This window comes from Eretmochelys imbricata, chromosome 1, assembly GCF_965152235.1.
Source record: "Eretmochelys imbricata isolate rEreImb1 chromosome 1, rEreImb1.hap1, whole genome shotgun sequence".
In the NCBI taxonomy this organism is placed as follows: Eukaryota; Metazoa; Chordata; order Testudines; family Cheloniidae; genus Eretmochelys; species Eretmochelys imbricata.
In genome coordinates, this window is record NC_135572.1 from 265,705,791 (window position 1) to 265,721,235 (window position 15,445).

The 15,445-nt window shown below is 48.4% G+C and overlaps 1 protein-coding gene across 2 annotated transcripts in view; it reads left to right on the forward strand.

The window, feature by feature from the left end:
* Positions 1-790: 790 nt before the first annotated feature.
* MICALL1 (MICAL like 1) overlaps positions 791-15,445 on the forward strand; it is a 29,547-nt gene continuing 14,892 nt past the window's right edge. For both annotated transcript variants that reach the window (XM_077829578.1, XM_077829588.1), the window contains exons 1-4: positions 791-1,316; positions 8,781-8,829; positions 12,695-12,836; positions 14,049-14,152. In XM_077829578.1, the coding sequence (XP_077685704.1) occupies positions 1,171-1,316; positions 8,781-8,829; positions 12,695-12,836; positions 14,049-14,152 (441 nt within the window). In that variant the 5' untranslated portion in view covers positions 791-1,170. The remainder of the gene's footprint in view (positions 1,317-8,780; positions 8,830-12,694; positions 12,837-14,048; positions 14,153-15,445) is intronic.

Here is a 15,445-nt window from a genome sequence, read left to right on the forward strand (position 1 = left end):
TTAAAGTGCCACTGGACTCCTCCTTGTTTTTGTGGATACAGACTAACAGGGCTACCCCTCTGATGTAACTATCTGTAACCCATTAACCCCCCCCCATCCCCCTTTCTGTCCTATGATTGCAGAAGTGTTAAAGGGCCACTCTACCTTGAATGGTCCCTTAAAATACAAGTGGTAACTATTATACTTATAAAAAGAAAAGGAGGACTTGTGGCACCTTAGAGACTAACACATTTATCTGAGCATAAGCTTTCGTGAGCTACAGCTCACTTCATCGGATGCATGTAGCTCACGAAAGCTCATGCTCAAATAAATTGGTTAGTCTCTAAGGTGCCACAAGTCCTCCTTTTCTTTTTGCGAATACAGACTAACAGGGCGGCTACTCTGAAACCTTACTATACTTATATGTTGCACGTAGCTGAGCGGCTTCAGGCGGGGAGATAGGGGAGAACCTTTCCCAGCCCTAAGAGCTCCCTGCAGCTCCAAAGCGTGTCTCTCCCACCAACAGATATTGTGCCCATAAAAGCTATTGTCTCACCCACCTTCCTTTTGGCTCTATTATTATTCTCAGTGCCAGGAGAGCTGGAAGCCCCCCGTGGCTAATAGCAGGCACTCAGGGAGCCCCTTGGCACGTCCCCCTCCCCTCCATGGCTCGCTGCGAGACCCCCGGCGTGCTCAAACAGCGGACATGCCCAGGGACAGCTGGACACGAGGTACCGGGTGGCAATGCGGGACACTCCCCCTGGTCCCAGGCTATGCCGAGCGCCCGGGCCCTGCCCCATGGCCGGTGCCAGGCTGGGACCCTCCCCGCCGCGGCTCGGGCCGAGGCAGAGCCGGGGCGCGGGGCTGGGCGGAGGAGCGGCGGGGACAGGTCTGAGCAGAGCCCGGCGCGGGGAGGGAGGCGCAGCCGGCGCCCGCAGGGGGTAGGAGGGAGCTGCGAGCCGCGGCGGGGCACGGGGCGCAGCGGAGCCGCGGCACCGGAGCCCTGCGATCCCCGCCCCGCAGGCGGAGCCCCCCGCCCGCCGGGGCCGAGCGCAGGGACCGGAGCCCGCAGGCCGTTCCCGGCAGCCGCCCAGGCCCGAACCGCCGCCCCGGGCCGGAGAGCGCGGAGCCCTGCCCGCCCCCCATGCGGCTCCCCTCGGCGGCGGCGCCCTGACCTCGGGATCTGTCCTGATGTCCGGTCCCCGGGGCGCCCTGCAGGCCTGGTGCCGCCGCCAGTGCGAGGGCTACCCCGGCGTGGAGATCCGCGACCTCAGCAGCTCCTTCCGCGACGGCCTGGCCTTCTGCGCCATCCTGCACCGGCACCGGCCCGACCTGCTGTGAGTACCGGGGCGGGAGCTGCACCAGGCCCAGCGGCGCCGGGCTCGCCTGAGCCCCGACCCGGCCCCCGCCCGGCCGCCCGGGGGCGCCGCCCCGGCCCCTTCACGGGGCGGGGAAGACCGCACCCGGGAACCCTGAGGGACTGGGGGGACCCTGGGACAGAGGGGTAGGGCCACCGAGAAACGCCCTAGGATAGGGGAAAGGGGGCCTAGGGCCCCCCAGCTCCATGGGGCAGAGGTACCGGGGAGCCATCCTCATACCTGGGCTATAGGGGAAGTGGCCCTGACACCCAGATGTGCAGGAAGCTCTGGGACCCCTCCTGCCTCTGGGGTTGACAAAGGGCGTTAACGGAGTGTCTTTTAGTCCTGGGATTTAAGGAGAGTAGGGGGAGCTGGGCCAGAGGGGCAGCGCTCTGGGGTGGGATGCTTGGAGACTGGCTCCTGGGTGTTTGTGTGTGGGAGCACCTTTAAAGCATTTCCTGGACTGTAAATGCGGTTCTTTCACATTTATTGCATCTGAACAGCCGCATCCCTTGGAATTTAATACTAATAATACATTATATGTGTCTAAGGTCTTTAATCCATGGATCTGAAAACATTTTATCAACCCCATGAATTAAGCTTCGAGTATCTGTTGTTTATTACCCACGTTCTACAGAGAGAGAAACTGAGGCACAGAGTGGTTATGTGACTTGCCCACATTATCCAGTCAGAGTTGGGAATAAAACACAGAATTCTTGATTCCCAGTCCCCTGTGCTAATCACAGGACAAATTACTCTCTTATTTGAAAAAATAAATAAAAATAAAAATGAGGCTTGGGGAAGGAGCCCTAACCCCTATCTCTGGAACTGTCACTATCAAATCCTTCAGGATAATCTGACCAAGACAGTAGGAAGTAAATGGGAAGTGATGTTCCTAATACCATCCCATACCCTGTCGTCCCCAAAATGGGCCTAGACAGTATTACTGCAGCTTGTGTCTGATATGCACTATTCTGTTGGCTAAGGCATTTTTGCATTTATTTTGAAAATTCCCAGTGCTATCTCAGTCAATAAGATTCTTCCTTTCCAACAACTGTTTATAAATGCAGAGCATGTATGGACAAAGCGCTGGAGAATATGCTGTAGGAAATGATCCTGCATTGGCCAGGAATGAGGGATGGACAACTGTTACCTAACAGATGTCCTTCCTAGGCTCCTGTGATTCCGTATGTATGCATATTTTTCAGTGGAGGAGGGTTGTGTGCTGATTCAGCTTCTTCTTGGTCTGATTAAGTGCCAGGGAGGAGGGCATGCTGCTTCAGTGGGGGACTTTCTGATCTTGGGTTAGGGGAGTGCCAGGTGCAGGCTTAACTAGTATAATGCTGCGCTGAACACCAGAAACGAGTGGTGATGACAGTGGAAAATAGCCACTAGGGCTTCCCACCATGCTACTGGCTTGGAATTTAGTATTCTAAATTTTGCAGGAGGCTCTAGGGTAGAAGGGGATGGACTGACAGACAGATTAATGAGAGGGACAGAGACAGGTGAGTTTGGAAATGGTGTTGCTGGGGGTGATGCTCTCCTCCTGGAGAAACCATATAACCAGATAGGCAGCTGAGATGATTTCCACTCCTCCCCCAAGCTGCATGCTGTGGCCAGCTCAGAAATCCACCACCTGTCTGTTCCAGTTTTTGCTGCGACTAGTGATCTGATGCTCTCCCCTTGCCCCCAGTATACACATTTCTTCTCACCCATAGGCAAGTGTCTTAAATCTGACATACAGCACTGCATGTTCCTTCCACAACCAAGGCATTTTTCTTACCACCCCAGCTGAGGTTGCTTAGCACAATAGACTCCTCTTTTGTTTAGGTGCCCTCTGGATGGCCTTCTATTCCAATAAAGATTGCTACCCAATTAACAGGAGACACTGTTTTAATATTAATGTGGCTGAGGAGCTGCAGCACACATCCTGTTGCAGAACGGGCCCATGTAGTTAGGAGAAGGCACATGGGCGATGGGTATAATAGACCCCTGGCGCTGCTGCAGCTGCTGGACCCCCATTTGCGGGCTTTTGGGGGGAATTTTTTGATTTATTATGCCCCATGCAGGTTCCGGGGCAGCTGAGGAGGCGGTATGTGCTATCCAGCTCCCTGGGTTCATCAGTAATCTCCCTGGATCTGGCCAATTTGGGGGAAGTGGCGCTTGGGCCTCTGGCCAGCTCAGAGGGCTACTCTGTCTGACGGGGGGCTGCTCTCGGGGCTCCTCCAGGTGTGTGTGGGGTGTCTCAGGGCTCCAGCTGCGGGGGTGGGAGGTGCGGGCAGAAGGGGCGGAGCCGGGGCTAGCCTCCCTGAAGGGGGGCTCCAACCACCACCCATGAGAAGGCGCTATCTGAACAGGTGGGCTAGAGATCAAGTCTATTGCCTGCCTATTTCAGGAGTCACCTGCACAATGCTCACCGTGGGTCACTAGTGTGGAAGATGCAAACTAAAACAGGGATGAGTAGCAATTCATACTGTTTTTATTTTTGCATTTATCTTGGCAATTGAGGGGCTGAAAAGCAAACCAACAGGGCCAGCATGAAAGTGAGATACCCAAAACCCTACAGTAAGCACCCCGAAGTCATCTGAAGGCTTCTGCGTTAAGTGGAATTACCATCCCCTTAAGCAGCGGTCATTGCTCTTAAATATCAGTGGGCTCAAATCTGTTCCCTGGCAGATGTCCTAACTAAGAGCATCTCAGTTAAGTGGAGTGAACTGTATTGTAAAGACAGACCTAGGGCCTTACAAGGACATAGCAAGTTAAGGAAGAATTTTTCAAGGGGTGGTTGAAGGGTTTGTGTCATCTCCTCTGATTTCAGCCGCTTCAGCATGTCTTGATTTGGAAACTCAAGGATATGGAGTAATAAATCTCTCAGACAGCAGAGCAAAAGCATTCCCCCTGTTCTTCTAAATTGTATTTATAAAGCACCTTCAATCCTCTTGGTAATAGGATCTGGCTGGTAATTGTGAATAGCCTTCTACTACAGTTGCATGGGCTTCCAACGTGATGGGCCATTCCAGCCGCTTTCAGACAACTGTGCTGCTGCTGCTCAAGCCGATTGCAATGGTGTGAACCCAAGAGACCCTGAAGTTCTGGATACACATGCATTCGTATGCTAACACGTTCCAGCTCCATCAGGGTGTGAAACAGCATATGCATGCAGCGGCTGTGCTGAGGTGGATGGCGCTCAGTCATGGAACTCGCTCCTGTGTAGTAATGCTCACCCAGCGCTCTGCTCCGTAGGGTTTCTCCTGGTTCTAGAGTGTCTCAGTTTGTGTCTCTCCTATTTATCTATCAGTTATGTGTAAAGCATCGAGCCTGTCTATTATATGGATGCTCTTGCTGCATGGGGTGTCTGAGTGTTCAGCCCAGAACAGCTGCTGTACGCCCAGGTGAGATGTACTTGTCTTGACAAGTTCTTCCCCTTCACCTCCAAGCTGTTTGAGAAGAGGGATGTGATGCCTTTTCATGAAATTATGCAGAGACCATAGCCTGTCTCTTGTCATTGTTGAAATTAAAGCTAGTTTCCATCCTTGCTCTCCTAAGTCCACTCAAACGAGTCCAATTAATTTGAAATTCCACAGGTGGGATCTTATTGCTGGGTGTAGTTACACCATCCTGGAAAGCTTCAGGCAAACGGGACAAGACTTTTGGAAGCAAGGAGAGTCTAAAAAAAGCAATGAGAGGTGCAAGTGCTCAGCACCTTTAGAATCTGGCCCAAGATAGCTGAAGTTGGGCACCAAAACAGAGGGGTGTTAAAAAGATGAGCCTAAGCAATTTGCTGCTAGGGTACTGTGGTCTCTGGGGCTAGGCACAGGATTGGGAGTCTGGAGATGTGGGTTCTAATTCTGGTTTTGACCCTCACTGGTTTTGTGACCTTGGGCAAGTCACTCAGTTTCTCTGTGCCTGTTTTCCCCACCTGTAAAATGGGCAACAAAGGTCAGTCTCCTGGCTGAGACCTGGACTGAGATTCTGAAAATTTGGAAAAAGAAAAGGAGTACTTGTGGCACCTTAGAGACTAACCAATTTATTTGAGCATAAGCTTTCGTGAGCTACAGCTCACTTCATCGTACTCCTTTTCTTTTTGCGAATACAGACTAACACAGCTGTTACTCTGAAAATTTGGGTTCAATTTGTGGCTTTGCCACAGACTGTGAGTGTGACCTTGGGCAAGACACTTAACTTCTTTTTCCCCATTTGTAAGACTAGAATAATATACCCAGCCCTACTTCACAGGGGGCTGAGAGGATTAATTAGCTAATGCTTGGTCAGTGCTTTGAAAATCTAAAGCACAATCTAAGTATTTAGTGGGCTTCCCTTGCAGCTTGGTGAAGCAGGAAGCAGCTATGTATGTGGGAGAATGAACATCTCTTCCCATTTCCTTGCACTGCTGCCTTGCGCAGAGGTTGTGGAGGGAGACTTTCAGGGTATAGACACCGAAAGAATAGGACAATGTCTGGCCTCGGCATTTTTGGTGGAGAGAGAGAAGTAGACGTACATTGAAAACGAGAGGAGAAGGAGGGACACACCATAGCAACATCAGATCTGAAATATATAGTCTGCTTCGAGTCATCGGTTCAAATCCCGGCAGGGTCAGCTCAACTATTCCTCTTTGAGAGAGGTAGATTTCTATGCAGTATGCTGTGTGGATTTTTCAGACAGGGTCTTAAAAGCTGAAGTCCTCCCTGGTATGTGTGGCCATTAAAGAGCCCACAATGTATTTTGGAAAAATACAGGAGTTTGCTCTAGTATTTGCTGTACAAAATGCCCCCTGGCTCCCAATATTTTGTGGGCTTGTTGGCTGCTGTCCTAAACCACAGAGGCCACTACTGCTGCTGTATCTATGTAGTTGGCAAAGCACTTTTGGATGAAAGATGCTATATCCATGGAAATTATGACTCCAAGTGTGTTCTGCTTTGTTGGGACTTGCTGAATCAGGGCAATCATGCTCCTGGGATGTCTTCCAGGAAACTGATTTAATAATGAGGAATGGTAATACAGATGCTTCATCAGGACAGTATTCCCATGAATCAGGTATTATGGGACTGCCTTAGGCTGATGCCAAAGTAGTGGTATGTATTTAGTGAGGTGCCAGATAGTTGTGAAATTCTAAATTCTGGTATTTCAATCCAGGAGTCGCCAAATAAAGCTAAAGGGGTGTATTTTACTGGAGGCTTACTGATCTGCAGCACCCAAATGCACTGGAAGGCCCTACCCCAATCTGTGTTAGTTATTCCCTCCCTGGGTGCTGTTGTGTGCCCCAGGGAGCAGAACTCGGGCTCCTCAGGGCCATATTATGGAGATCTAAAAGAAGGAGTGTGAGGGACGGGAAAAGAGGGGGATGGGCTGAAACCTATCCACCATTTGTGTGCTACTTTCTCACCATGTAGATCTGAGGGAGGAGACCAAGTGGAGTATAGTGTTTGTGGAATTTATTCTCTGCAATCAAAGTTGAGACCCTTCCACCCTGCCTTACTAGCAAAGCAACCTGTGTCTTCACACTCCCAATCTTTGGTAACGCTCATCATCATCTTCTTTTCACATGCACACCTCACCCATCCAAGCAGAATGGGCCTGTCTGAATAAAGTGGTTTTGGGTTGGCAGAAGAGATTAGGGATAGGGGTGAAGATTATTTTGTATTTGGTCTGGCTTTGGATGCTCCTCATTGGCCAGTGCTATGGTTGCTACAAACTCCACCAAAACCAGTGCCCAGTTTCCAAGCCAATCATGTACACAAGGAAAGCTAGGAAATTCAAATGACAGTTATTATTTTTGAAAAGGGAGATACAAAGTTAACATACTCCAGTCAGCCTTCACTCTGGTCTCGTGTCACTTCTCTCGTGTTGCTGAGCTTCTTGTTTTTAAGAAAAACAGAATGAACAAAGAATTCCCAGACCAAAAAAGCCCTTTAGTTTGAGTTATGATCATAAATATTTATGGGGAAAACACCTGTATGGACCCTTGTCTTTAAAAATAAACCACACAGACAGCTGTGAGCCAGTAAATCCAAAGTTAAGGTTATGGATGATAGAAAAAAATGCCAAATATGAAAACGAAGAGCTAAAATACATCAAATAACCTTAACTCAGCCCTTGTATTCCCACATCCTCCCATTACAAGGTACAATGCTCAGCATACATGGGGATGCGGGTTGGGGTGTGTGTGGACGCATCTGTATGTGCCACTTGCTTGACCAGGGTCTAGCCTCCAACTCCACCGGTCTTTGGTGAGAACAGCAACACCAATGTTTTGCTTCTGAGCAGAGGAAGTATATTCTTGCTGTGTCAGAGACTGTGACTGGGGTTTATTTCAGTCTCTCTCACAGATTTCCTGTGCAACCTTGGGAAAGTCACTAAGGGACTTTCTTCCATCCGTTCTCATGCTGGGAGTAGTCTTATTGCCTGTCTTTGCACTAAGCTTTGTTGTGAAGCTAAACTGGGACAGTAATGATGAGGACATTTTGTTTTCAGTGTAGCCACAACCCGTAAGATTCCTCCTGGGTTAAAGTACTAAATGTAAGTAAGAGTGGCCCATTCTGACCTTTAATTTCTGGGCTTGTGTCCTCGTATGTAAAATGGAGATGATACTTATCTACCTCACAGGTATGCTGTGATGCAGAGTTCATTGTTTAGTGTAGAATGCTGAGATCATCAGCTGGACGGTGCTGTAAAAAGCACAAAGTGATGCTGTCATTACACTTCTTATGCACACCACAGACATATGCAACTCCTATCCTATATTTTCCTCACACCAGGTACTGGAAATCTTACAACCATTTTAACCCATTACTCTCCACACTGGTTGGGCCTCCCCGGCACAGGATATTTTAAACCCTTGCAGATAGGCTACATATATGCTCCACTGGCTATGATTTAAGTTGTCTACAGTTGCATGTGAAATGCCAGAGTATGCTATGGTTTAAAGTGTTCCCAGATGCCTAGATTCTTGTCTGAGTCAGCAAGGCATCCAGTGTTTAACATTTTATCTAGCTGCAATACTGTATTTGATTGATCATCTGCCTCAGATGGGGGTGTTGGGGAGATGAGGGCAGAGTTGTTGTAGTCTGGGACACTTTTTCTGTATTTCTCCATGTTTGGGGTTTTTTTTGATGCGTAATCTTAAATCTTCTACTCTGTCACAGTGGGGCTTCAATACTGGCTGGAGCCTTTAGGTGCTATTGGAATACAGATGATGATGATAAAGTCTGAATTTCCTGGCTTTCAGCCCTTTGTGTTTTTTCAAATAACAAAATTCTCTTATGGTCTCTTGCCCTGTTTGCAGTCTTAAATCTACTTTAAGAAAGGTTTTGTTTGTCTGGGAGTTAGGCTTTTTGTTGTTGAAATGCCCTTGTAATATTGGTTGTCCCTTGAACCTGTTTGTGGTGTCTTGCAGAGCCATTCCTCCCCTTTCTCATATCAATCCTCTGTGCTTTCTTGTTCCAGAGATTTTGATTCACTCTCCAAGGACAATGTCTACGAGAACAACCACCTGGTGAGTCCCCCTGACGCCTTGCACTGAGGGAAAGAGGGAGTCATGGACGTGGGAAATAACATGATAGAGTACGCAGTGTTGGCATAATGTGCACTCGAGGGCTGGGGGATGTAGTGGGAGTCATCTGTACAAGGCAATCTGTTCACTCTGGATAAGGCAGAAGCTTACCTGGGTGAGTTAGGGGACCTAAAGTGTCTTCTTTCGCACGTTCTAAGCTTCCATTAAAGAAAATATAAGCTTCTAGTTTGTCGTTGCCAAGATAACTTTCCAAGTGGGAAACCAATGTGGTGGCATCTTGACAGTTCCATTGTTTCTGCTGTTCTGAACTTTGCCAAACAGCTGAAGATTGAAGCTAACCAGTGTCTGGTTAGTTTCACAGCTGCTGTTCCCAACCTCATGGGCATCAGTACAGCTGTCTAGATTCTTGTCAGCTTCACAGCGCTCCTTGGAAAAGCTATCATTTGCAGTAGAGGCAGGCACTGGAGTTAGTGACAGGGGAGGAAGGCCCAAAAACCAGAGGCTGAGAGTAGAGTTGAAGATCAGTGACCACATAGAATATCAGGGTTGGGAGGGACCTCAGGAGGTCATCTAGTCCAACCCCCTGCTCAAAGCAGGAGCAATCCCCAATTTTTGCCCCAGATCCCTAAATGGCCCTCTCAAGGATTGAACTCACAACCCACATCTTCCCTGTCTTCCTTGCAACAGCCAGGAGGCATGGGTTGGCTTAAATTAGTGGAGACCCTCCTTCTTCACAGCAGCCAGGAGGCTCTGGAGGAGAAAGGAGAGAGAGAAAGCTCCTGTCTCTCAGCAGCTAAAGGTATGGCAGAGCGGGAGCTTCACATCTATCAGACACTAGCCAGAAGCTGACATAAAAGATGGAGCCCCTGAGCATGGTCTAGGGACAGCATCCTCATACTTCCCAGCAGCTGGTGGCACGAGAGCTGGGTTTCTCACCAGGATGGACTTTCATGTCTTGACAAGTAAACGACTGGTAGATGTTTTCAAGTTTTGTTTGATGGGATGCACAGCAAAGGTGCTAGATACACACAAACCACAACCGGAGCGGCTAGTGAAGTATCACGCTTGAGGAAAGAGCGATTCCTGGGCTTTGGTGGCCCAAAGGGCAGTATGATCCTAGGGGAGGGACATTCCTGAGGCCAGCACAGTTTCTGGTGAAGTGATGGTCCCAGAAGTGGTGTGGTGCCAGGTAGAGCCACTGCTCTAGGAGAAGACATGATCCCAGGAGTGCCCTCCATGGAACAGGACTGAATATGGTGTCCTGGGGATGATAGTGTTTCAGTGAAGCAGTGTTCCCTCACCGCCCCATCTCCTCCAGCAAGCCCCACTGTTTGGTGCTCACTGGGGTTGGAGAAATATGCTTATTTGTTCCCCTTTGGCCTGAGAGGTTAGTGGTGGAATGTGCTTGGATCCCCTTGTGGCTACCAAGTGAGTGTAAACAGGAATCCAGTGAGAATGGAATGGTGAGGTTGTCTGACAATATGTGACATGGGAGAGAGCTGGAAAGTCAAGGAGCCATGGAACATAGGCATCACCAGGGCTCATGGAAGGCTTGGGTTCAAACGAAAACAAGTCAGAGGAGCAGCTGGGGATCCCAGGAGTTCGCCCGAAATAATCACACACTCCCATGAACTGAGCTACAACATTTGGGGTTCATTCAATCTCAGAGCTTCCCATACACTATACTCCCACAATGGGATTCTAGCCCTGCTGTCTTCCACAGTCAGTCTGCTTAGACCCTTAGCCCTTCTGCTGTCTGGCTCTGCCTGTAGAGTATTTGTGAGCCCCTTTATGTTATCTCAGGGTTTGTTTTGCCAACCCTGGTTGAGGCACTTGAATGGCAAAGTAGCAGGCCTCAGCAATCCTATCTCAGGGCAAAGATGCAGTAGGTCAGCTACAGACATCTGGGCTGCTGCCAGAGAAGCAACAGCAAGCACAGATATTTCGCTGCAGTGAGGGCAACAGCTCCCTCTGCTGGGCAAGCTTTGATGGCACCACAGAGTCCAACCATGTCCTGTGTGCTGGGCCTCATTATTCCTGGCTGGCAGATGTCCTGTTTGACCACGAATTTATCTGTCCATGAAGGTACTTGATCTGCCCCCCATCCCAGTAGTATCTGCGCACCCTACACATAGTAATGGATATATTCCCCATAACACTGCTGTGAGGCAGGGCAGTATTGTTGTCCCCATTTCGCAGAGAGGGAACGGAACCCAGGCACACACAGATTCCAGGGCTTGCCACAGGTCATACAGGCAGTCTCAGATGGGGCTAGCAATTGAACCCTCAGCCCCCATCCAGTGCCTTAACCACAAGATCATTCTTCATCTCTGAAGATGAGACTGGAATCTTGGCACGGTTCCTAGTGTGGCAAGTGCCCACCTGGCTGAAACCACTGTCCCACGTAGTACTACTGGGCCATGTTATAGGTGGGAGACTGGAGACTGAACTTCTTGCTTTCTCCCCCCTCAGGTCATAACTCTGAGGAGACTTCCTGGAAAGAGTTGGGAACATGATAGAACAAGCACACTGGGTGGTATAGCAGGGGTGAGAGGAGAGGGGAGGGGTGATGGCTGGAGGGTCACTGAGAACAAGGGCACCTCCATCACTAACCATCCCTCCTTTTTATTTCCTCTGATATGCAAGTATGTGCATGAGCCTCTGTTTTCCACAGGGTGGATTTGATTTAAATCAAATTGATTTAAATCATGATTTAAATCACTAGTCAGGAAGACTCGATCTAATCATGGATTTCTACATAAAAGTGCATTCTTGTTGGTTATTATAACCTTAATACATATTCTTCACAACTCAGAGATAGATGTAGGTTTCATTTTTAGAAGGTACACATTATACATTTTTAAACAGTGATTTATTTTGAAAACTTTTCAGATTAGTTTTACAGCTGTATCAGAAAATGAATGATTGTTTGGTTATTTCATTTATCAGAAGTAATTGAAGCAGATATTTATGACGTCATTTTGGGAGGTGAACTATCTCCAATTCAACAGGATAATTATTAATATTTGGAGAATTTTCTTGCTATGCTGTACTAGGAGAAGAACATCACCAGACAGACATTTAAATTGTTTTATTTAACTAAAACAACAATGTTAAGTATTGTGGATTTTTTTCTTCAACAGCAAACATAATATTTTAACAAAACAAGCATATGTCCCTTGCTTCTCACATTTAACTCCAGACTTCTTCTCCTTGTCCAGATCTATTCCACCCCCAACAATCTTCTATTCATTGAACTTTTTGAAACTTTTCACTTTTAGAGAGAGGTAAGGGATTGTCTCTGTGTACACAAATTAGCAGAGGGACAGTAGGGTTCAGGTCTGTTATTTCTCACCTCTATATATTTAAAAACATTTTTGCTGTTAACAAGCATGTTATCTCTGGAGACACAAATCCACAGTTTGAGAACTGCAAAACTAAGCATCTCTGATGGTATCTTCTAGACTGAGCACTGAGTCCCATTGGGTAGATAGAAAGATCAACCTAAATAATCTGTACAGAAGCCACTGGAACCCCATACAACTGGGTCCCTAATCCATGAACTATTTGAACTCATTTACAAAACTTTTCTTAAACATTACATGAATATATTGTCTCATACTATAGAATTAGAATTTATAATCCCTATTTCATGCTGAGATGTTATAGCTCAAAGATATATCTTAATTAACTATCTTTAGATAGGTTTTTTTCCTCAAAAAGCATTTTATCCAAAAAATCCGATTTTTTAAAAAAAATTTTTAAAAAATCATTGATTTTTATCCATCCTGGTTTTCCAGTGGGCTTCAGTTTTAACTCCTGTCCTCCCTCTCTGGAACTCTCACAGGCCTTTGAGTTGGCAGAGCGGGAGCTGGGGATCCCCGCCCTGCTGGATCCCAACGACATGGTCTCCATGGGGGTCCCCGATTGCCTCAGCATCATGACCTACGTGTCTCAGTATTACAACCATTTCACCAGCCCCAACCAAGGTGAGAGCTACGGCCTATCCTTCCAGCTTCCGCCCTGACCCCCTCTGTGTTATTTAAGGGAACTCAACCATGCTTTTGCAATCTCTCACTGTGGCAGTGTCCTCTGTCCCTCTCCACTCGGATAGTGAACTCATCACAGCTTCCTGTTTCCAACCCAGTGCTTCCTTTTCCAACCCAGTGCATTCCTGTGGAATGTGCCACTTCAGGAAGTGACTGGGGAGGAGCGGGGGTGATTTGGCCTCCTTAAGTTAGCAGAAAGTATGCTTGAGTTAATCACCATTCTCATAGCCCAGCAACAGCTGGGAGGGCAAGTAGGTCTCATGGCCAGGAAGTTGGTGAGGAGAGAGTACCCAGATCTTCCCTTGTTTCCATCTTCCTTTGGGGATAGGCATCGCAGCCACAGGTGCTGTTGTACTTCAGGGTGCCCTGGATGGTACCTGGCTCTCACTGGTCCCACTTGAACAGTGAACAAAGGGCGGGGGGAACTGGAGTGATAAGAAGCTTAGTGCCAGCTGCCCAACAGAGCATCTTTCCTGTAGGGAGCTGGGCTTCCCACTCATCCTTCCTAGCTCTACTCCCCTGATCTAACCCCCCAGCCCATAACAGCTTATAGTAAACCTCCTCCTGTCTAATATGCACACCAGCCCTTCTCAAGAGAGACCCTGTGTCCGATCTGAGGACTCCGTCCACGTGTTAACAGACTACAGGTGCTCCCCTCCCTCCAGGTGTTAGTGAGTGTCAGCCCTGGTTGTAGTAGGGGTTTTGTCATATCCTGAGGTCTGCACTCAGGAGCGTGAGCCCCAGGGGGCTGTAATAATACTTAGCACTTACCCAGTGCTTTATATTCTTTAAGCATTATCTAGCTGATCATCACAACACCCTGTGAGATAGTTAAGTGGTGTTATCTCCATTTTACAGATGGGGAAACTGAGGCATAGAGGAGGTGAGTGATTTGCCCAGGGCCAAAGAAGGGAGTCGTCAGAGCTGGGATTAGAATGCAGGGCTTCTTGATTGTCAGTCTTGTGGCTAATCCATTAGCCCATGCCTCTCCCTCCTTCCTGGAACAGGTACTGAGGTGTAAAAAGTGGTGAGGTCCCATCCTGGGTCACAAGGCCAGATGATTTTCCTACACCATGTGCTTTGGATGAATCATCCACTTCTGTCAGTGGCTGATTCCCCTTTTGCTCTGATTCTCTCTCTCTCTCCCTCCAGCCAGAGTCCCTCCGCCCATGAGGCACCCGGCTGCTGCCTCATCACCCCCTCTGCCAGCTCCCAAGAAGCCTGTGCCTGCAGCGGAGAGCACCCCAGCACCACAGGTACCTCATCTATTGTAGCAAGGTTAACTCCATCTTTCAACTTTCTGTGCACTGTACTCATCAATGGAGCATCTGAGTGAGCATCTGGCACAATGAGAGGAATCCAAACAGACGGTCTGTTGCATTCTCATGGCGATCGGGGGAGGTCCCGGATGACTGGAAAAAGGCTAATGTAGTGCCCATCTTTAAAAAAGGGAAGAAGGAGGATCTGGGGAACCACAGGCCAGTCAGCCACAAGTCAGTCCCCGGAAAAATCATGGAGCAGGTCCTCAAGGAATCAATTCTGAAGCACTTAGAGGAGAGGAAAGTGATCAGGAACAGTCAGCATGGATTCACCAAGGGCAAGTCATGCCTGACTAACCTAATTGCCTTCTATGACGAGATAACTGGCTCTGTGGATGAGGGGAAAGCAGTGGATGTGTTATTCCTTGACTTTAGCAAAGCTTTTGATACGGTCTCCCACAGTATTCTTGCCAGCAAGTTAAAGAAGTATGGGCTGGATGAATGGACAGTAAGGTGGATAGAAAGCTGGCTAGATCATCGGGCTCAACGGGTAGTAATCAATGGCTCCATGTCTAGTTGGCAGCTGGTATCAAGCGAAGTGCCCCAAGGGTCAGTCCTGGGGCCAGTTTTGTTCAATATCTTCATTAATGATCTGGAGGATGGCGTGCATTGCACCCTCAGCAAGTTTGCAGATGACACTACACTGGGAGGAGAGGTAGATATGCTGGAGGGTAGGGATAGGATACAGAGGGACCTAGACAAATTGGAGGATTGGGCCAAAAGAAATCTGATGAGTTTCAACAAGGACAAGTGCAGAGCCTGCACTTAGGACAGAAGAATCCCATGCAATGCTACAGACTTGGGACCGAATGTTTAGGCACCAGTTATGCAGAAAAGGACCTAGGGGTTACAGTGGACGAGAAGCTGGATATGAGTCAACAGTGTGCCCTTGTTGCCAAGAAGGCCAGTGGCATTTTGGGCTGTATAAGTAGGGGCATTGCCCTCTATTCAACATTGGTGAGGCCTCATCTGGAGTACTGTGTCCAGTTTTGGGCCCCACACTACAAGAAGGATGTGGAAAAATTGGAGAGAGTCCAGTGGAGGGCAACAAAAATGATTAGGGGGCTGGAGCACATGATTTATGAGGAGAGGCTGAGGGAACTGGGATTGTTTAGTCTGCAGAAGAGAAGAGTGAGGAGGGATTTGAGAGCTGCTTTCAGCTACCTGAAAGGGGGTTCCAAAGAGGAAGGATCTAAACTGTTCTCAGTGGTAGCAGATGACAGAAGGAGG